The sequence below is a fragment of the Rana temporaria genome, chromosome 13, assembly GCF_905171775.1.
Source record: "Rana temporaria chromosome 13, aRanTem1.1, whole genome shotgun sequence".
Lineage (NCBI taxonomy): Eukaryota > Metazoa > Chordata > Amphibia > Anura > Ranidae > Rana > Rana temporaria.
Window position 1 is genome coordinate 50,704,722 of NC_053501.1, and position 21,722 is coordinate 50,726,443.

General features: G+C 42.2%; 1 protein-coding gene across 1 annotated transcript in view; it reads left to right on the forward strand.

The window, feature by feature from the left end:
• The window catches only part of STARD9 (StAR related lipid transfer domain containing 9), a 194,258-nt gene that overhangs the window by 113,904 nt on the left and 58,632 nt on the right, over window positions 1-21,722 (forward strand). The window contains exons 17-20 of the mRNA XM_040332736.1: window positions 999-1,038; window positions 3,490-3,627; window positions 9,855-9,937; window positions 17,713-17,813. Coding sequence (XP_040188670.1) covers window positions 999-1,038; window positions 3,490-3,627; window positions 9,855-9,937; window positions 17,713-17,813 — 362 coding nt within the window. The remainder of the gene's footprint in view (window positions 1-998; window positions 1,039-3,489; window positions 3,628-9,854; window positions 9,938-17,712; window positions 17,814-21,722) is intronic.

A 21,722-nucleotide genomic window follows, 5' to 3' on the forward strand; every position in this document is an offset into this window, starting at 1 on the left:
GAAAATTTTACGTCGTTTGCATAAGCCGTTCGCGAATAGGGCTTTGCGTAAGTTACGTTCACGTCGATACCAATGAGGCTTTGCGGCATAATTTCGAGCATGCGCACTGGGATTTTCTCACGAACGGCGCATGCGCCGTTCACAAAAAACGCCAAATACGCGGGGTCAAGTGAAATTTAAATAAATCACGCCCACAACATCCCCATTTGAATTAGGCGGGCTTATGCCGCCACACATACGTTACGCCGCCGTAACTAAGGGAGTTCAAGTTCTTTTTGCATACGGAACTTGCGCCCAAATTTACGGCGGTGTAACGTATCTGATATACGTTACGCCGGCACATAGATAGACCATTCTATCTGAATCCAGCCCAGTGTCTTGGATAGTAATAAGCCTACAACCCCAGCACTGCAAGACTACAATTGCTAATGAGTGTGTAAATTGTTCTAATCACCGTTATACTCATATTAATATAATAGCATCAGCTAAATCTATAAACTGTTCTCCGTGATAATTGCATTTTTGGTGAATATGTGAGGGACACTTTTTGGTTTTAAAGAAAATATTACAACCTAAATGAGCAATGAATTGAGGCTCTTTCTATTATCAGACCCACTGTGTCTGGGGACTCCCCTTGAACCCCCCAGGCTGTCACAGGATTTGTTGTTAAAGCTAGGAAAAGGGAAAATATTTTACACGGCATACTAATTTCTATCTCCCCCTATTTCTCTCTCTTTTTTTGTTCCGGCTCTCCCTGGCTGACGAGGCTTTTCTTGTCATTTCTGCTTAGCATTCATTAGGCTCTGCTGTCTTGCTATTCCTGAGAAGGTAAAATGGATTGCCTTGTGTTCCACATAGTGAATGTTTAGACAAAGGCTTTGCGGTTGTAGTTGTGCGGTGCTCACCGAGGTGTCTGTGTTTTTGAGGTGCAAATCTGTCATCTATTTTGTCCATTTCATTCACTGACTGCTTCGATTTTCTGTTCTGTGATGGTCTAGGAGGGAACAACGAACATCGGGAAGGGTGATCATGATATAGGTAAGAAAAAAAGGCTGTTTATGCCAGATTCTGGGCTTTGACCTATTTCCAGACAATTCAGTATTTTAGCTGCCTTCATTACTAGTGTGTTGCAGATTTAAAGGCAACGTGTGGCAAGATATGTTCATTTGATTAACATTTTTAACAGCTAATATTTTCTGGCCCTGATTTTGGTGTGGATGTTTACGAATGTATATACTGTTTTTTATTTAGGATTTATGCCAGAATTCACAGCTTATTGAATGAATTGATGCAATCATTGCTTGTTTGCTTACTGCAGCTAACGTTCAGTAATAAAATAAAACTGTAGATGTGACTATTCACTTCAAATTGTATTCTAGGATGCTCTCTAATTTTGTTCAGCCATTAAGTCTAAATTGAATGCCAGTTGAAGAGTTATAATATAATTGTCCTGCACCTTAAGGGGTGCCTAATGCATTGAAGAGGAGAGTTGGTCTAAAGGATTTTGAGATAATTAAAATATGTGTTTTGGGATGGATTTAGTCTTCTTATAAGTCTGATCCAAAACAGGTATCTTATAGGTGCATGCAGGGGGGCAGGGATCAAATGAATAGGTTTGTGCTCAAAACCTTTCAGCACATGTATAGTCTTGAAGTCTTGACTTGCTCTGTTAAAGGAAACACCTAGAAGTGTTAATTGTGCTTAAAGGGTCACTAAAGGAATTTTTTTTTAGCTAAATAGCTTCCTTTACCTTACTGCAGTCCTGGTTTCATGTCCTCATTGTTCGTTTTTGCTTTTAATGTTGCTGTAAATCCTCTCTGTTCTGGACACTTCCTGGTTGCCTGTTTCCTGATAACCACAGTGCTGGGAGATTTCTCACGGTGGTCACTAATCAAGGAGGTGTGATTATTGTGTGTAAAACAAAACTGGATTGGTGCTGAGGAGTTTTAGACAAAGTATCACTGCTCTCTATTGGCTGACTGCCCTCTAGTGGCTCTCTGTACATCAGAGAACCAGGAAACAACAGCAAAAACGAAACTACACTGCAGGTACATTATATGATTGTTTTTTTTATCTATTTTTAATCATTTTTAAAAGGAATCAGTTAACTATTATGTCTCTATGCACTGTAAACAATCATTTCAGCTAAAAAAAAAAATTCCTTTAGTGACCCTTTAAACTGTACCCTGAATATTTAGCTTTTGTGCTGAATTCCTTCTATAAAAAGCAGTGCCCTTCTTGGTATGTGAGGATGCTTAGGCACTGCTGTGCTTATGGCCTCATACAGTAGCTGTATATCTGCAGTGAGATCTAAGGCACAGCTGCCTCTGACTGTTATGCCCCGTACACACCATCACTTTATGTGATGAAAAAAAACAACATTTTTAAAAACGTCACTTTAATTGACCGTGTGTGGGGGAAAACATCGTTTTATGTCTTGTAAAAAACGACCAAAAAAAATTGAAGCATGCTTCAATTTTATGTGTCGTTTTTCAAAACGTCGTTTTTTACTTCACAGAAATTGACCGTGTGTAGCAAAAAACGTTGTTTAAAAAGACGTTTTTACACCCGCGCATGCCCAGAAGCTAGTTATGAAGCGAGCTTCAATGGAAAAACGTGGTGGAACGAAACCTCGCTTTGCTAGAACATTGTGAGAAAAACGATGGTGTGTAGGCAACTTCGTCTTTGAAAATTGAAGTTTCAAAAAGGTAATTTTTTACTCAGAAAATGTCGTTTTTTTTCATCACATAAAGTGATGGTGTGTATGCGGCATTAGATTTGGAGTGAGATTTGATGATGCCACTATTGAGCTGCTCACTGTTCTCTTTGCTGGAGGTTCTGACATGAGGAAGCAAAGCCCTGCCTCTACCAGGATCCCTGTCTCCAGACACAGACACGGTGCAGAACAAAGCACGGTAACGGTAAGTTAAAGAAGAAGTAAACCCTCTTAAAAATCGGGGGGGAAAAAAAGCTGCAAGAGAAAAGGCATATTGAGCTAGTATGCATAGCATACTAGCTCATTATGAATTACTTACCTGAGATCGAAGTGGTCCTCGATCACCTCCTCCACTGCCGCCATCTCTTTGCTGCTTCGCTGAACACCAGATTTAATACTCCTGACGCAGAACTAGTATTCAGATCAGAAAAGCCAGGGTATAGTGAGATGTCCATATCTGAATACTTGTTCTGGGTTCACAGCTCAGAGCATTAAAGCTGAGGGGCAGCATATAAGTCAGGCAACTACCATAGAAGATTTCTGAAAAGGCAATTTACTTGAAAGATTTTTTTTTCACTTCACTTTTCAACTCTTCAGAAGTGAGCGCTGCATATCATCTAATAAAATATAAGCACACCTAAATCTAGGAATTATTTTTCCTTCCTTGGGGAACTCTAGGTCTCTGGGGGTGTTAAAGGTCCAAACTATGGAACGAGCGCTTATGTTGCTGACCAAGATTGAGAAATATGCTGACTTTGCTTTTTGGCTGTTAGTGTTACAGGGTGAATGCATTGAGCAGGATCACTGTATAATTGAGAACAACTTTGGAGTTGTAGAACTGCGGCCAATCTCAGGAGCTCTCTGCACAGTCAACGGGCAAGAAGTCACAGATGTCTGTCGCCTCTGCCAAGGTCAGTAATTTGTTGTCACCTGCTACATCTAGCTAAAATTAGCTTTTGATTTGCCCATGTACGGTTTACTTAACTGCTGCCTGTCTGGCTGCACATACCCACCCTTGTTTACCCGCCTGCCTCTCCTTTCTGCCTCCAGGACTGAAGAGACACCTGGTAGTTCTAGGTATTGTCACTCTTACCCTTAACTCAGGTGGTCAGGCACTATTGCTAGCTTATGTGTTCTTCACCTTTAGCAGCCCCCTTTCCCATAAGGCAAGCAGGCCTACTGGTACTCAAAAGTACGACTGGGAAGAGTTTGGTCTTGTAAACTACTGTTCGTGATCTAGAATTAACATTTGTGACGTGGCAATTGATGAAATGTCAAAATTCTCATCATCTTTAATGGGATAATAATGAAGCTGCTTTGCTGGTCAATCCTTATATGTATTGGAGAAGAAAAAAAGGAACTTTAATCTGAAACACTTCAGAAATAATGTCAGTAACTTCATTCCAATAGTGAAATAGTTTTGGACATGTCCACAGCAGGTGTCATAAATCGTCCTCGTCCCTACAACACTTTGGGCATAAAGGAGAATCACATCTATCCCATCTAAAATGTTGCATTGGTGTATGATAAGCTCTATGTAGCAAAAATAGTTGTGACAGCTTATATGATGGTGAAACTTAGCTAAGAGGTATTGACTGTAAACATAACTCCCAGGTCTTTCCCACAAAATGACATAGGTCCTGCTCCCATGTCTACAAGGCAGTTGGGCCACGTCTTGTGTGGTAGAAAAGAGCATGGATTTTGGAAATCATGTCTTTTTTTTTTCCTCAAACATTCCCTCAAGCCTGGTACACACGATCGGATTTTCTGCAGGCAAAGCATAGGACTTTTGTCCGAAGGGCGTTGGCCAGGAATTTGTCTTGCATACAAATGGTAAAGAATATTTGGCCAACAAACACAAAACGACGTGGTTTTTCAGCTCTTTAGCGCCTCCCTTTGGGCAACTTCTACTAATGGTGTGTTATGGTTTGCACTGCTTCTGAGAATGTGGGTTTGTCTGAAGGACTTCCGTACACACGATCGGATAATCCGACAACACACATTTTGTTGTCGGAAAATTTTAAAGCATGCTATCAAACATTTGTTGGCGGAAAATCTGACAACAATTGTCCGATAGAAGAAACAGACGGTCGGATTTTCCTACAGCAGCCTGCCATCACACTGCTTTAGACACACTCCTAAACCTTGTGGACAAACATCCCAGAAGAGCTGAAGCTGTTATAGCTGCAAAAGGTGGGCCAACTCAATATTGAACCCTGTGGACTAAGACTGGGATGCCATTAAAAGACAGGCGTCCCAATACATTTGACAATCTGGTGTATATGGCATCCATGAGATTACACAAGCAACATCATGATTTTAAGAGCAGGGTTGTTAATAATTTTCCTTCTGTCCATTATTCCATTATTATACTTGTATTCAAAGTTTCCAAATATACATGTATAGACCTGAAACTGAACAAAAAATAATGTAGTAAGTAAGGGACTGTTTACACCAGCGAGCTGAATACACAGCTGCTTTTGTGTGCTGGAAAATACAATACCAATGCTCTGATCCCAGCACATGGCACTGTTTACCCTTCTTTCCTCCACAGAACAGTTCTATTCTAGTCACCATGGTGGCTTTGCAATGTGGTGGTTCACATCGCCAACCCATGGCACTGAAAAAAATACTGCATGCAGTACTTTTTTTTAGGGCTGTGCAAATTAACTTTTAATTAATCGATTAATCTTTAATTTTTTTGATCGATCAAAATATTTTTGATTGATTTAAAATTCTTTTGATTGGTACTCGCCTCTCCGCTGGCTTCCGGGCCTTCAGGGAGTTCCGTCGGAGATCCAGTAACGTCACGGACGCCGGCGGGGCTTACCGTGTCCATCTGAAGGGCTCCTTTGCTGTGCCTTCATATCTGCATGCCGTTGGGACCTTCCTATTTGCCACGCGCAAGGGATGTTACACTTCCCTCTATCAACCTGGGATTCTACAACCATCCACTGGGAGTTGTGATAGTTCCCTTCATGGGACATCTACATGCCGACGGACTGATGTTAACCTCTCCTCATTTGGATTCAGCAGTGGTATCGTTGTACACATTTTTATACCAGTATCATACTTGGCTACATGTTTTTATGACTGCTTTTGGTACCGCTTGGTATTACTCGCACCATTTTTACAGTTTATGTAGCTACATCGATTTTATCTCCAGTGCAATATTTATTTGGTTACCTACTTGAAGACTATAAAAGTTTTAATGCTATTCCCATCGAACGCTGCCTTTGTGTGTTTTATGTATCCTTCTATCCATTTTTCCAGTTGTTGGTAGCTGCACTGGGAATCAGCCTGCAAGGAGATCAGTTAAAAGTAGTTGGATCTGTATGTGCGTTATAATTAATCGAAATTAGTCGATTAGTCGATTAATCGATTAAAAAAAAAACGATTAATCGAACAGAAAAATTTTGATCAGTAACAGCCCTACTTTTTTTATTGCACACCATAGCAACACTGTGGTGTAAACAGACCCCACTGGAAACGAGGCATGTTGCCTTGTCTATGCATCAGGGCTGCTCTGAAAATAGACAAAATAGCCCCAATGGATCTGGTGTGAATGGCCCACATTTTAGTACCGTAGTTGCATTTCTTATTGCCACTTTACTAAATAATTCCCCCTGACAATTAGTCAGAATAGAGAGATCAAAGCAGTAATTTGTAGAGACATCCTCCATTAATCTCAGCTTACTGTGCACTCTAGGAATTACTAGCAGCCTCCTTGCTGCCAAGCATTACAGCTAATGCCCGAGAAGTGGGAAGGAAAATGCATTAAAACAGAAAGCTAATTAGCTGATCTTAAAGGGACAGCTCCATCAAAATTGATGCATACAGGCATGTTTAACTATTGATTTATAGCTGGATGCATTGTCCCTGTTCCATGTTTTGGTAGTTTTTTACATGCCTGTGTACTCATTGTTGATTACTCCCGGGACAGGGGTGTCTTTCTTTACCCCCCTCCCTTTCTTTTTATTATTGGGTGTGTTTGTATTATAGACAAGCTTTAGTAACACCTAAAGCTCCATTCACACTTGTGCAACCTATAACGTCACGTGACAAGTCGCAGCCCATGTATTTCAATTGCAGAACTTCAAATCTATGCGACTTAAAGTTGCAGTGACTTGAAAAAGGTTCCTGCACTACTTTGATCTTAATCACTAAATCTTAATTTTATCAATGTGACAGTTGTGCAACTGTCAAAGTCAACAGCTTGAGTCACATCCAAGTCGCACCCATACAAAGTTGCATCATAAAAAGTCACGATGGAAATCACGTGACTTTTGTGTGAATGGAGCCTAAAGCCTTGTACATGCGGTACGATTGTTGGACGGCCCAGTTTTTGATTTCTGTCAAAAATCTTGTTTTGCATATTAACTGTACACAAATTTTAATTTGACAAACACGAACGTAGTGACGTACTATGAGTGTATGAAGGGGAAGTTAATTTCTCAAGCACCAACTTTTGGGCCCCTTCTGCAAATTTTGTGTTTGGTAGTAGAAGTTTGGTGAATGTCGATTCGCGATTTTCGGATCGTACAAAACAAATGCCTTCCAAAATACATTTGGCATAACTACATGCAAAGCAGCTTCATCATTATCCCATTAAAGAAGATGAGAATTTTGACATTTGATCAATTGCCGCTTCACGAATATTAATTCTAGATTACGAACGGTAGTTTACAAGATCAAACTCTTCCCAGTCGTTCCTCGATTCCGATCATGCGTGTTTGTACTTTCGACTTTTGTGCAAGGATTTGTGTACTGACCAACCGAAAATCGGACGTGGAGCCGTCGGTCGCCAAAAATTTGCTAGCCTGTCATCCAAGATTGATAATTGTCTAAAGGAGCGTACTAACGTTAAGAATTTTGGACAACAGCCTGTCAAATGACAATCCCCTTCTGATTTTTGTACCGTGTGTACGAGGCTTAAGTGTCAGTGTTTTCTGTCGCTTTTTTTAGGCTTTCTTTTGTTAATTTTTCTGTGTGTTTTTTAGGAGCGATGTGCCATACAGGAGCTTCTATAGGGCAGAGCTGTGTCAATAACGCCAATTTTACCTAAAAAGAAAGTCCTGTATTTTTTTGGGGCTGTAGACGTCTAGTGACAGAAGCCTCAGCGCTTAGGTGTAAACGGGCAACATTTAAGGCAGTAGGATTTTAGTGTTGATTTTTTTTGTAGTTTTGAGGTACTAAACACTTAATTGTTAATAGGGAATTACCTACAGTATATGATTATTTTGTTTATTCTTTCATGATATTATTATTGTGGAAGCAAGTATTTGGAAAATCTGTACAAATCATATGGTACATGCATTGTGCATGACTTAAGGTAACACTAAACTCTGGTTTAAAAAAACGAATTCTATTCAAGTATGTATTCCTAACTCAGAAAAGTCCCTTCTATTGCGCTCAGCCTCCTCCAAATCTCCAATTTTTTGCTGTTGCCATTCAACTTCATGCTAGAGGGTGGCTGCGTTTATTTTCCATGGTCCCACTGTATGGCCTGTTTCACATTTGTATAAGAGCAGTGTCAACAGCAAGCTTTGACAAAGCATTTGCAGAGCTTTCCGCAAGCTTTGTTGAAGCTTTTAAAATACCATTCAGCTCAAGTTTGTAAATGTTGAACACAGTTCCTAATGGGAGTGCTGATTGCCACTAGCAGGCTTTCAATAAGCTGCGGGAAGTGCTGAAGCCTGCTAGCAACTTGTTAAAAGTGGCAATCAGCACTCCCATTAGGATCTGTGTACACCATTTACAAACTTGAGCTGAATGGTATTTTAAAAGCTTCAACAAAGCTTGTTGTTCACACTGTTCTTATAGCAGGCTGAAGCCCAGCCCAGGTAAAACTGGCCTAAGTAGGAATGTAGTTATCCTCTCTCGCTTGCTCCTGAGATAGACAAGACACTATGGGGGTTATTTACAAAAGGCAAATCCCCTTTGCACTGCAAGTGCACTTAAAAGTGCAGTCGCTGTAGATCGCTGTTGATCTGAGGGGAAGCTCTGAAATTGCATGTCCCCCTCATTTCTACAGCGACTGCGAGTGCAAAGTGCATTTGCCTTTCGTAAATAACCCCCTATGTACTGTGGATTATGGGATTTGTACATAGAGAAGTAAACGTTAATACAACTAAAGTGCTATGTTTGTGCCAATAAACAGAAGTGAGGGGGAGAAGAAGAGTAAACTCACAGAGGATGTTACAAGCAGGCAGAGAAACACAGTAATAAAAAATAGATGATATGCCCCTTTCACACCAGTGGACCAATCGGGTTCGACCTGTTCCCTTTTCAGGTGGACCCAATCGGACCACCCATTGCTCTCTATGGAGTGGTGGATGTCAGCGGTCATGTGACCGCTGACACTCACCGGCATCCAATCTGATCTTGTCCACTAAAAACAGATTGATGGGGATCTGTTCCCCATCCATCCGGCGGATCAGATGACAGTCAGATGGAACCGGACAGGCAGTCTATTTCTATCCGACCGCCCCATAGAGAACAGCAGGCTGTGTCTGTGTCAGCTTTGCATTTCTTACAGTACAATAACATTTTCTTAGAATGATCTGTACACTAAGGCCTCGTACAGACGGACGGACTGTCCGCTGAAAACAGTCCGCCAGACCGTTTTCAGCGGACATGTCCGCCCGGAGATTTCTGTCTGATGGTTGTACACACCATCAGACAGAAATCCGCGCAAACACGATACGCGGTGATGTGGCCGCGCCGTTGCCGCGACGACGTGCGCGGCCCTGGAAGTTCAATGCTTCCACGCATGCGTCGAATCACTTTGACGCATGCGAGGGATGGCGGCCGATCGGACATGTACGGTGAGTCTGTACAGACGACCGAACATGTCCGACGGACAGGCTTCCAGCAGACATGTTTCTTAGCATGCTAAGAAACATTTGTCAGCCGGAAAACGGTCGGCTGGACAAATGTCCGCTGGAAACCTGTCTGGTCGGCCGTACACACGACCGAACATGTCTGCTGAAACTGGTCCGCGGACCAGTTTCAACAGACATGTTCGGTCGTGTGTACGGAGCCTTAGATGGATATAATATGTACTGTACAGTGTTTTGTCATCTTTATTGAATATTAAGTCATGGTGCATTATACATTATGCCTTTTTTGTCTTTAGGAGCTGTAATTGTATTAGGGAAGTCTCACAAATTTCGATTTAACCACCCCGCAGAGGCTGCTGTCCTGAGGCAAATGAGATCTGTAAGTTTTAAATGATATCACCGTAAAAATAATACCTTCATATGGTATGCTACTGAATATGACACTGATTACATTTTTCCAATGTACGTGTATTTGGATGACATCATCCAATGTAACACATTTCTAAGACCACACTAATGTTCTACATTCTACACTGTGATGTTGAAAGTGCCCTTAACGCATTACAAATAAACGAGCAGCAGATTATCTTGGTGTGGTTTGATTTTATGGTTTGATGATTAGGTGAAATCTGAGGGAATACTATACAATGGGTTTCATTTATCCGTGTCTGAAGCAAGAGTTGCCTGTACTTGTTGCCTGTACTAATAATAAAGAAAACTCTTTCAGTCTTCAACTGCTCATTATACTATTTAAACATTATGCTCCACAGACTTAATGGCATGATGCTCTTTATATAGATTTTTTTTCTTCTAATTTTAGTAAAACATAAATGCAAAAATATGCTATTGGAGGCAGCTTGTTGTCTGCTTTATGGGGGTTATCCTCAAAAGAGATACTCCGACTTAACTGCTGTTCAGTCTGTGTGTAACTTTGGAAACGATCCTCAAAAGGCTTTTTCCAAAGTTAGACAGAAGATCCGGCATGTGTAATTGAATTACACTGCCGAATCTTAGGATGCAGTACCGCATCCGCCGCTGGGGGCATTTCGAGTCGAAATGCCGTTGCTAGTATGCAAATTAGCACTTAAGGCGATCCACAAAGCTTTCTAGCTTCCTTTTTGCGCCGTAAGTGTTATTTTGCAAGTGTAAAATTAGGGCTCGTTCTACAAAGTGTAAAGTTAGTCACACCTTGTAAAGGCCCATTCCAGCGACGGCATTTGGTATGCTTTCCCGAGGGAGAACTCCACGGCAATTTGTAAAAAACAAAACCGGCATGGGTTCCCCCCCAGGAGCATACCAGGCCCTTGGGTCTGTTATGGGTTGTAAGGGGACCCCCCCTACGCCGAAAAATCGACGTAGGGGTCCCCCTACAATCCATACCAGACCCGTATCCAAAGCACGCTACCCGGCCGGCCAGGAATGGGAGTGGGGACGAGCAAGCGCCCCCCCCCTCCTGGGCCGTGCCAGGCCGCGTGCCCTCAACATGGGGGGGTTGGGTGCTCTGGGGCAGGGGGGCGCACTGCGGGCCCCCCCACCCCAGAGCACCCTGTCCCCATGTTGATGAGGACAGGACCTCTTCCCGACAACCCTTGCCATTGGTTGTCGGGGTCTGCGGGCGGAGGCTTATCGGAATCTGGGAGTCCCCTTTAATAAGGGGGCCCCCAGATACCGGCCCCCCACCCTAAGTGAATGGATATGGGGTACATCGTACCCCTATCCATTCACCTGGAGGCAAAAAGTTAATAAACACACAACACAAGGCTTTTTAAAATATTTTATTATTCTGCTCCGGATGCCCCCCCTGTCTTCGTTATTAGCTCAATTAGCAGGGGGGGCTTCTTCTTCCGCTCTCCGGGGGTCTTCTCCGCTCTCCGGGGGTCTTCTCCGCTCTCCGGGGGGGCTTCTCCGGACTCCGGGGGGCTTCTTCCATCTTCTCCCCTCTTCCGCTCTTGTCTCGGCGAACCCCGGTTCTTCTGCAGCTCTCCGGTGCCTTCTTCTTCAGCGCTGGCTGCCTGCTATCTGTGTGTGTTAGCTCGATTTCAAACAGGCAGCCGGCGCGGTCTTCTGTGGCGTCAGGGTCTTCTCTTCCTTTCTTCCGATGTTGCCTCGTCGCCTGTTGTCGCTGTAATGATGGAAGCGCGCCTTGCATCCCATTTATATAGGCATCACCGTCCCATCATGCTCCGGTAGGTAACCACGTGGTGGGTGCACGTGGGTAGGCACCCACCACGTGGGTACCTGCCGGAGCATGATGGGACGGTGATGCCTATATAAATGGGATGCAAGGCGCGCTTCCATCATTACAGCGACAACAGGCGACGAGGCAACATCGGAAGAAAGGAAGAGAAGACCCTGACGCCACAGAAGACCGCGCCGGCTGCCTGTTTGAAATCGAGCTAACACACAAACATAGCAGGCAGCCAGCGCTGAAGAAGAAGGCACCGGAGAGCTGCAGAAGAACCGGGGTTCGCCGAGACAAGAGCGGAAGAGGGGAGAAGATGGAAGAAGCCCCCCGGAGTCCGGAGAAGCCCCCCCGGAGAGCGGAGAAGACCCCCGGAGAGCGGAGAAGACCCCCGGAGAGCGGAAGAAGAAGCCCCCCCTGCTAATTGAGCTAATAACGAAGACAGGGGGGGCATCCGGAGCAGAATAATAAAATATTTTAAAAAGCCTTGTGTTGTGTGTTTATTAACTTTTACTTTTTGCCTCCAGGTGAATGGATAGGGGTACGATGTACCCCATATCCATTCACTTAGGGTGGGGGGCCGGTATCTGGGGGCCCCCTTATTAAAGGGGACTCCCAGATTCCGATAAGCCTCCGCCCGCAGACCCCGACAACCAATGGCAAGGGTTGTCGGGAAGAGGTCCTGTCCTCATCAACATGGGGACAGGGTGCTCTGGGGTGGGGGGGCCCGCAGTGCGCCCCCCTGCCCCAGAGCACCCAACCCCCCCATGTTGAGGGCACGCGGCCTGGCACGGCTCAGGAGGGGGGGGGGGCGCTCGCTCGTCCCCACTCCCTTCCTGGCCGGCCGGGTAGCGTGCTTTGGATACGGGTCTGGTATGGATTGTAGGGGGACCCCCTACGTCAATTTTTCGGCGTGGGGGGGGTCTCCTTACAACCCATGCCAGACCTAAGGGCCTGGTATGCTCCTGGGGGGGGAACCAATGCCGTTTTTTTCTTTGAAAATGGGCATGGAGTTCTCCCTCAGGAATGCATGCCGCTGTCATTTTTTTTTTCCCCGACGCAACTTTAAGCCGTCGCGATCCTCAAAACTCGGCGTAACGTAACTTCGCGCATGCGCAGTACGGCCGGCGCGGGAGCGCGCCTCATTTAAATGGGACTCGCCCCATTTGAATAGGAACGCCTTGCGCCGGCGGAATTTTAGTTACACAGCCTGAAATTTCTAGATAAGTGCTTTGTGGATCAGGCACTTAGGTAGAAACTTTAAGGCAGTGTAACTTAAATTGGATTTTTTAAGTTACGTCAGGTTTTTGTGGATCTGGCCCTATATTCCCAGTTATGTGTTTACTGTATACAGCAACAAACAAGACAAAGCAGAGAAGGTTTGATGTCATTATAACTATAGTGAATCATTTACCTCGTCTCATCATCCCCTGCACACACTTTATTCTTTCATTAATTTCTGAACTGAATGTCCAGCGATAGCCAGAAAAAGAAAGTAAAATGAGAAGAAAATGATTGCAGTTTGTAAAGGTAAAGGTTTGGTTCTGTCCCGTACCTCGCTGCCATAGGTACTGGCTTACAGATTCCATTATGATAATCCTGATTACAAAAGGCAAATCCCCTTTGCAATGCAACTGTAAGTGCAGCCGCTGTAGATCTGAGGGGAAGCTCTGAAATTAGGGGAAGCTCTGCTGATTTTATCATCCAATCATGTGCAAGCAAAAATGCTGTTTTTTATTTTCATTGCATGTCCCCCTCATTTCTACAGCGACTGCACTTGAAAGTGCACTTGTAGTGCAAAGTGGATTTTCCTTTTGTAAATCAACCCCCTAGTGTTTTTGGTTCCATTAGGGGCAACACCTAGTAGTTGATTAACACATATACGCTTTTGCCACGTTGTATTAAATTTAATGCAGCACGTGATGCGTTTCTGATGCGTTTTTGCCACGTTTGATGTGATTCTAGTGATTTTGGATGCTTAGGGAGGAGAGGTGATGGTTAGAAAACAAATCCATCAAAGTTGCATAGGAATGAAGGGCACCATTGAATATAATGTGATTTCCTTGCCATGCGATTCTGTGAACCGTGGCTTGAAGCACTTCCAAAAGGTGTGTTGCGTTTTTGATGCAGTTTCCATTTATTTCAATGGAGCGATGTTTTTGGTGCATATTAAAAACAGGGAGTTGATATATATAATATCACCATCTTGGGATTAGGTCACCATTTATGTCATTCATTTGTAATAAAGTGATTTCACACAAAGCCCATGTGATGGTCACCTTTGTGTCAGGATATGTTGTTCACCTATTTAATCTGATGTTTTAGGTTGTGTTACCTGCTATACCCTGTTGTGTGATAATGATATAGGTGTCATTATGCAGAATAATATAATTGTTTTGATGTGGTCTCTGTCATATGACATCTCCCAGTGTGTTGTTCGGTTTGTTTCTGACAATTGTATTATCTTCAGTTGTGATAATGTTATTGGAAACATCATCTAGCTGTTATTGTACTGTTTTTTGTTACAAGAGATCCTGGCATATATAAGGTAGTGCAGTAATTGTGTGCAAAATGCACGAACGTATAGCAGCCACTGATATATTTGTAGTTGTATACCTAATCAAGTCCGTGATATTTGGTTGCATTGGGCTACTTTATACAAATAAGATGCCTTCTGTGGGAGAGCAGAGGTCTATCTCCGGCAGTCCAATACAACCCCTGAACAATCACAACTACTTCTTTTATTTACAGTGGATATAAAAAGTCTACACACCCATGTTAAAATGTCACGTTTCTGTGATGTAAAAAAATGAGACAAAGATAAATCATGTCTTAATTGAAAAACAAACTGAAATCTTTTAGGGGGGGGGAGTAAAAAGAAATAACTAAAATAATGTGGTTGAATAAGTGTGCACACCCTCTCATAATTGGGGTTGTAGCTGTGTTCAGAATTGGGCAATCCCATACACACCTGCCATCATTAAAAGTGCCTCTAAATACTCCAAATAAAGTTCAGCTGTTTTAGTAGGTCTTTCCTGACATTTTCTTAGTCGCATCCTACAGTAAAAGCCATGATCCACAGAGAGCTTCCAAAGCATCAGAGGGATCTCATTGTTAAAAAGTATCAGTCAGGAGAAGGGTACAAAATAATTTCCAAGGCATTAGATATACAATAGAACACAATGAAGACAGTCATCATCAAGTGGAGACAATAGGGCACAACAGTGACATTACCAAGAACTGGACGTTTCTCTATAATTAATTAAAGGCAAGAAGAAAAGGTGTTAGGGAGGCTGCCAAGAGTCCTACAGCAACATTAACCACTTGCTTCCTGGGTATTTAAACCCCCCCCCCCCCTCCTGCCCAGACCAATTTTCAGCTTTCAGCGCTGATGCACTTTGAATGACAATTGCGCGGTCATACAACACTGTACCCAAATGACATTTTTATCATTTTTTTCACACAAATAGAGCTTTTTTTTGGTGTTATTTAATCACCACTGGGGTTTTTATTTTTTGCAAAAAAATAAAAATTTTGCAAACAGGTAATCTTTCTCCTTCATTGATGTGTGCTGATGAGGCGGCACTGATGGGCTGCACTGGTGGGCCTTGATAGGCTACACTGATAAGCACAGATAAGGCGGTACTGATGGGCATAGATAAGATGGCACGGATGGGCACTGATGGGCAGCACTGGTAGGTGGCACTGTGGGCACTGGTAGGTAGGCAGCTCTCCCTGATTGGGACCGATGTCCCTCTGTCTTCCGCCGGTGATTGCCTTTTTTTCCCTCATGCTATCAGTGTGAGGAGAAAAAATTGCAGATTACCAGCTCTGTTTACATCACATGATCAGCTGTCACTGGCTGATAGCTGATCACATGGTAAGGGGTTGGGACCGACTCCTTACTCTGATCTGTGATCCAGCGAGTCTCATAGACTCATAGGCCCTGCAGGCCACTCGAGCACAGGAGGATAACTATTGACGGCCTCCAGGCAAAGTAGTTGCGTGCTGTAGCCGTCATTTGGCTATAGCGTGGATGTGAAAGAGGTTAAAGGAGTTGCAGGAATATCTGGCAAGTACTGGCTGTGTGGTACATGTGACAACAGTCTCCCGTATTCTTCATATGTTTGGGCTATGGGATAGAGTGGCAAGACGGAAAGCCTTTTCTTACGAAGAAAAACATCCAAGCTCGGCTAAATTTTAAAAACACATCTGAAGTCTCACTAAAACATGTGGGAAAATGTGTTTTATGGTCTGATGAAACCAAGGTTGAACTTTTTGGCCATAATTCCAAAAGATGTGTTTGACGCAAAAAACAACACTGCACATCACCAAAAAAATAAAAACATATCCACAGTGATGTGTGGTGGTGGCAGCATCATGCTTTGAGGCTGTTTTTCTTCAGCTGGAACAGGGACCTTAGTCAAGGTAGAAGGAAATATGAACATATTCAAATACCAGTCTATTGGCACAAAACCTTCAGGCTTCTGCTAGAGGAACTTCATCTTTCAACATGACAATGACCCAAAGCATACATCCAAATCAACAAAGGAATGGCTTCACCAGAAGAAAATTTTAAGTTTTGAAATGGTCCAGCCAGAGCCCAGACCTGAATCCAATTGAAAATCTGTGGGGTGATCTGAAGAGGGCTGTGCACAGGAGATGCCCTCACAGATTAAGTATTTTTGCAAAGAAGAGTGGGCAAATATTGCCAAGTCAAGATGTGCCATACTGATAGACTTATACCCAAAAAGACTGAGTGCTGTAATAAAATCAAAAGGTGCTTCAACAAAGTATTAGTTTAATGGTGTGCACACTTATGCAACCATATTATTTTATTTTTAATTTTTACTCCCCCTAAAATATTTCAGTTTGTTGTTTAACTGAGTTGTACCGTTTATAGGTCACATTAAAGGAGTAAAAAATGTAATTTAACTTAAAGCGGGAGTTCACCCATAAGAACATTTTTTCAAAAAATCCCCTTAGATTCCTGCTCGTTTTGTCTAGGGGAATCGGCTAGTTGTGTTAAAATATGAGCTGTACTTACCCGTTTTCGAGATGCATATTCTCCGTCGCTTCCGGGATATGGGTCTTCGTGAGCGGGTGTTCCTTCTTGATTGACAGTCTTCCGAGAGGCTTCCGACGGTCGCATCCATCGCGTCACTAGTAGCCGAAAGAAAATTTCTTTCGGAAAATCGTGACGCGTTGGATGCGACCGTCGGAAGCCTCTTGGAAGACTGTCAATCAAGAAGGAACGCCCACTCCCGCAGCCCATACCCGGAAGTGGCGGAGAAGATGCATCGCGTAAACGGTAAGTACGGCTCATATTTTAACACAACTAGCGGATTCCCCTAGACAAAACGAGCATTAATCTAAGGGGAAAAAGTGTAATTTAGGGGTTAACCTCCGCTTTAAACAAACACAATAAATAGAAATTGTATTGCTTGCTGTGGATTACTTCTTTTTGCACATTATCGTTGCTTGTTTTTAAAAAGTTTGAGCCCTTATGTGGAGAGTGTATTTAGGTAAACAAGAAACATTTTTTTAGATGGTGATAAAATAACATTTTGTGAGATAAAATAATGTTTTATGAGAATATACTGTATAGCATTTTTAGCTGCTAAACGCCCGTTAAAATGCACACCTAAACACATTTTACTTTTATCCCTGTAAATTGAGATTTTTTAGGAAAATTGTTGACATAGAATATCGAAAAAAATGTTAAAATAAGGCTTCCAGCTTGGTACACAATTCCTTATGAGTGATCATCAACTGTTATTCAGTTTGATAATGTATTCATTTTACCATTTATTTTGTTCTACATGAAGCCCATAAAGCTTTCTGGTTGCCCGATGTAGCACACTGACATCTGAGTTTTTTGGGGGGTTTTGGTAAGAGTATAAATCCGCAAACAAGATTTTGTATAGACTGTGTTTGACATAAATGTCTTATACCGGTTTTTCCTTTTGCAGGAGAGCCAGGCCTCTTTTGTAAGCGATTGTTCTTTGGACTGGCTGGACCTGTCCGGAGATTATTCTTCTTCCAAAGAGAATTCACTCATCTTGAACACAAGGTATGTTCTGCACCATCTAAAATTACATTACCTCCATGTTTTACTTGGAAATTGTAACCAGTCTTGTAATTATTTTCATCAGCCTTTTCATTCATACTACACTGGGACGGAGCTATAGAGTTGCTTGACATATTCAGTGATATCATTTTGTACATTCAGTTCATGAAGCATAGAAATACTGTGCTATATATTATGCCTTGTCTTTAGCAGCATAGCTGCTCGTAATTTAAAGCTGCAGGATCTATACCAGAGACAATTTTTAGTAAAGTGATTATTTTTCAAGGGTGGCAGTAATCATTTTCTTCTGATACTGGCTGTCAGTTGTTCTTGGTAAAAAAAAAAAACTCTCTATGGTATTTTCTGTTTTAATTTGTTGGTGTAGCTCTGTGGTGTTTCTGTTGTAGAATTTTTTTTAAAATAAATTCTTTATTTAAAGAGTTACGGAAGGATAGACAACAATTTGGTATACATGACTATTCCAGGTAGTTGACATACAGTATATAAGAATAAAAATACTGTGTTTGCCCGAAAATAAGCCCTACCCCGAATATAAGACCTAGCGTGATTATTGGGAAGGGTTGCAATATAAACCCTACCCCAAAAATAAGCCCTAGTAAAGTACGTGGAACAAACTGGTCTGTTTTGTAGGACGATCATACTGGTATGGGGTGCAGTGTGTCAATTCCTTGTGACTGTATTATAAAATACTTTATTCACAGCTGCCACTGACCTGCTGGAGGTCTTCTTTTCACCTCCTCGTCTGCGGCCCCTCCCTCTTTAGTGCACAGAGCAGGCTGACGTCAGTATGGATCTCAGCGGAGAAGAGCCGATCAAATGAGCGCCCAGGGGAGCTGTAAAAAGATTTTCTCCATGAGACATTTGCAATGGGAGACACACTGCACCTTATACCAGTGTGATCTTTTTATAAAATGGATTACATACATTTTAAAAGGATTTTAACCAAGGATATTCCAGGATTTTTAGAACATACTGTAGAGAGGGGTAAATGGCACAATCAATGTGCTTTAAAGGAACAGGATTTTTTTTTACGGTTACAATTACGTTAAGATTGTCATTGTACATGCCATATATTAATAAGACATCCCCTGAAAATAAGCCCTAGTGTGTTTTTTGTGGACAATATAAGACTGTCTTATTTTTGGGGAAACACAGTATAAATAACTGACTTGTATATCTGGTATGCAGTGTCCATAGTTTTTTTTAGCATGTATAAGGTTATCCATGTCCAATAAATTTAAAGGTAGCACTACAACCTTGTGTAGATTTATTAGGAATAGTTTACTAATCAAAATTCCAACTGTTCTTCCTTTTTTCTTTTTTTTGTATTGAGAATAAGGAATACAGTTTGTGGTGTTGAAGGTGGGGGTGGTAATAATCTTGGGGGAGAAATAAAATGATAACAGAATGGTCTCATAAGTAAAGGGCATTTAGAGAAATAAAAGGACAACGGAAAAAAAAAGGGGGGAGGGCGGAGGAATAGTGGAAGGATATAGAGAGGTCTTTGCTTGTTTGATTTAGAGCCTTTATGGTGGTCATACACTAGACGAAAAATCATTAGAAAATCTGTCATTTGGACAGTTTGTTCATTGTCTACCTAATGGCCACAAATCGAACATCGGTTGTGATGTTTTTAAGCCGAAAAGTTTGGAAAACTTCAGCTGAACCAATGATAAATTGAAAGGTTAATGTGTTTCTCGGCTGAACAGTTTTCACTGGGCTTATGTGGTAAAATGAAGGAAAAATGTATACATTTTTGTCAGTTGAACGATTTATCAATGAATTTTCGGTAATTACATAATGGCAAAATCTTTGTGCTCACTACCATGTGTTAATTTTTCAAAAAAACTTGTTTGAACGATTTTTTGACAGTTGTATGGCTAGAATTATACCCTATACACACTATACAACTGTTGTCTGATTTATTTTAGATTTACCAAAACCATGTAGTGCAAGGGCCTGTCTGATTGCATAAAAATTGAAACTCTTAAGGTTTTGAAAAAACCTACAGAAAATTGTATAGTGTGTATCCAGCTTAAGGCTAGGTTTCCACTATTGCAACCTGAAAGTTCAGTGATTTTTACTCTGATTTTGCCGTGATTTTAAAGAGACTTGCCTGTGTATTCTTGAGGTCTATGGACCCCAAGTCACATCAAGGTAGGACCAAAGTAGTGCAGGGACTACTTTGAAGCACAGATCATTGGAAATAATAGGGTATGACTTGTCATGTGATTTTGCAGTCCCAAGTCCCATGACAAGTCACACTAGTGGAAACGTAGCCTTAAAGAACCATTTGTAGGAAATTATATGGAACACTCTCTTGTTTGTTATTCCTTTAAAAATATGATTTTGAAAATGTCTGGGCTGGGAGGATATGGGTTGAATCACCTTGGCTATCATTCACCGTGGAAGGCTGTGGGCATCTAGGGGCAAAAAAGGTTTTGCTGTGAGGGTATAACTCTGGGTAGGGGATAACTTTGGGCTTTAAGAAAAGGTTTGTGTATATATATGTGTGTGTGTGTGTGTGTGTGTGTGTATATATATATATATATATATATATATATCTACTGTTCACTTAAACTCTTCCTGAGAAAAATGAAGTAATTGCACTAAGCCATATCTAATATAAAAATTAGGTTGTCTACTAGTATCAGTATCGTTACCAAGCATTTGCTTGAACACTTGTACTCGGGGAAAAATGCTCCGATGCCTCACCCGATACCTGGGCAGTCAGGGATGATCGGTGCGGCGGGGGGGAGTTACAAGCACCGATCACCCTGTATAGATTTCACCAAAGCCTGACAACTGCTTCTCCCCACCCCCGGTTTTCAGCTGCTGTAGTGAAATCTATACAGCAGTGATCGGTGCTTGTAACTCCCCCTACCGCACCGATCACCACTGACTGTCCCAGTATCCTCCTCCAGTCCCCCTTCATGCTCAGTGTTCCCCTCAATGCTCGGTGTCCCACCTCTGTTCTGCTGTCCCCCTTCATGCTCCGTATCAACCTCCGTTCTGCTGTCCCGCTCCATGCTCCGTGTCCCACCTCCATTCTGCTGTCCGCCTCTGTGCTCCATGACCCCTCAGTTCTGCTGTCCCCCTCCATGCTCCGTGTCCCCCTCCGTTCTGCTGTCCCCCTCCGTGTCCTCCTCTGCCCTTGGTTCCTTCCTTTTCCGAATGGACAGAGTCGGTTATCACTGACTCTGTCCATTCACATAACTGAAACATCGTAACCTGTGTTCAAGTTTATGAATGGAGAGGAGCCGCTGCCAACCTCTCCATTAATTTTCAGTGCAGATGAGAAAGGGACTGGGAATTCTCTATCCTCAGTTTCTTTCTCTGTCTCAAAGGGGAGATGTTAGGGGTCTTAACAGACCCCTGATATCTCACCAAAGCCCCCCAACAGGGATAAAAATAAATAAAAAATAATAAAAAAATGAACTTAAAAAAAAATAAACATTTTGATAAACAGTGACACCGTCCACCCCCCCCCCCCCCCCCCAAAAAAAAAAGTTTAAAAAAAAAAATTGTAGTAAATAATAATAATTAAAAAATAAAAAACTACTGACACATGTGCCACTGTTACATGACATAAAAAAATAAGTATTGGTAATGGGTATCAGCGAGTATCGGTACTTGTACTTGAACTTAAAAAAGTGGTATTGGGACAACCTTAATAAAAATGTATTTGATATAGAAGGTCAATCTTTTAAAAATGTAAGAGTCCTATCACATTTTACTTTTAAGGTAAACACTGCAATGATAACCCAATATATGTGCTTAGTAAAAATGGTTTAATACCCCTTTATATGGAAAAGCTGCAATTGGCTAGTACGTCACCATGACGACATTATATATGTGTACGCTGGCCTTCCAGCTGTAGTGTAATCCCTG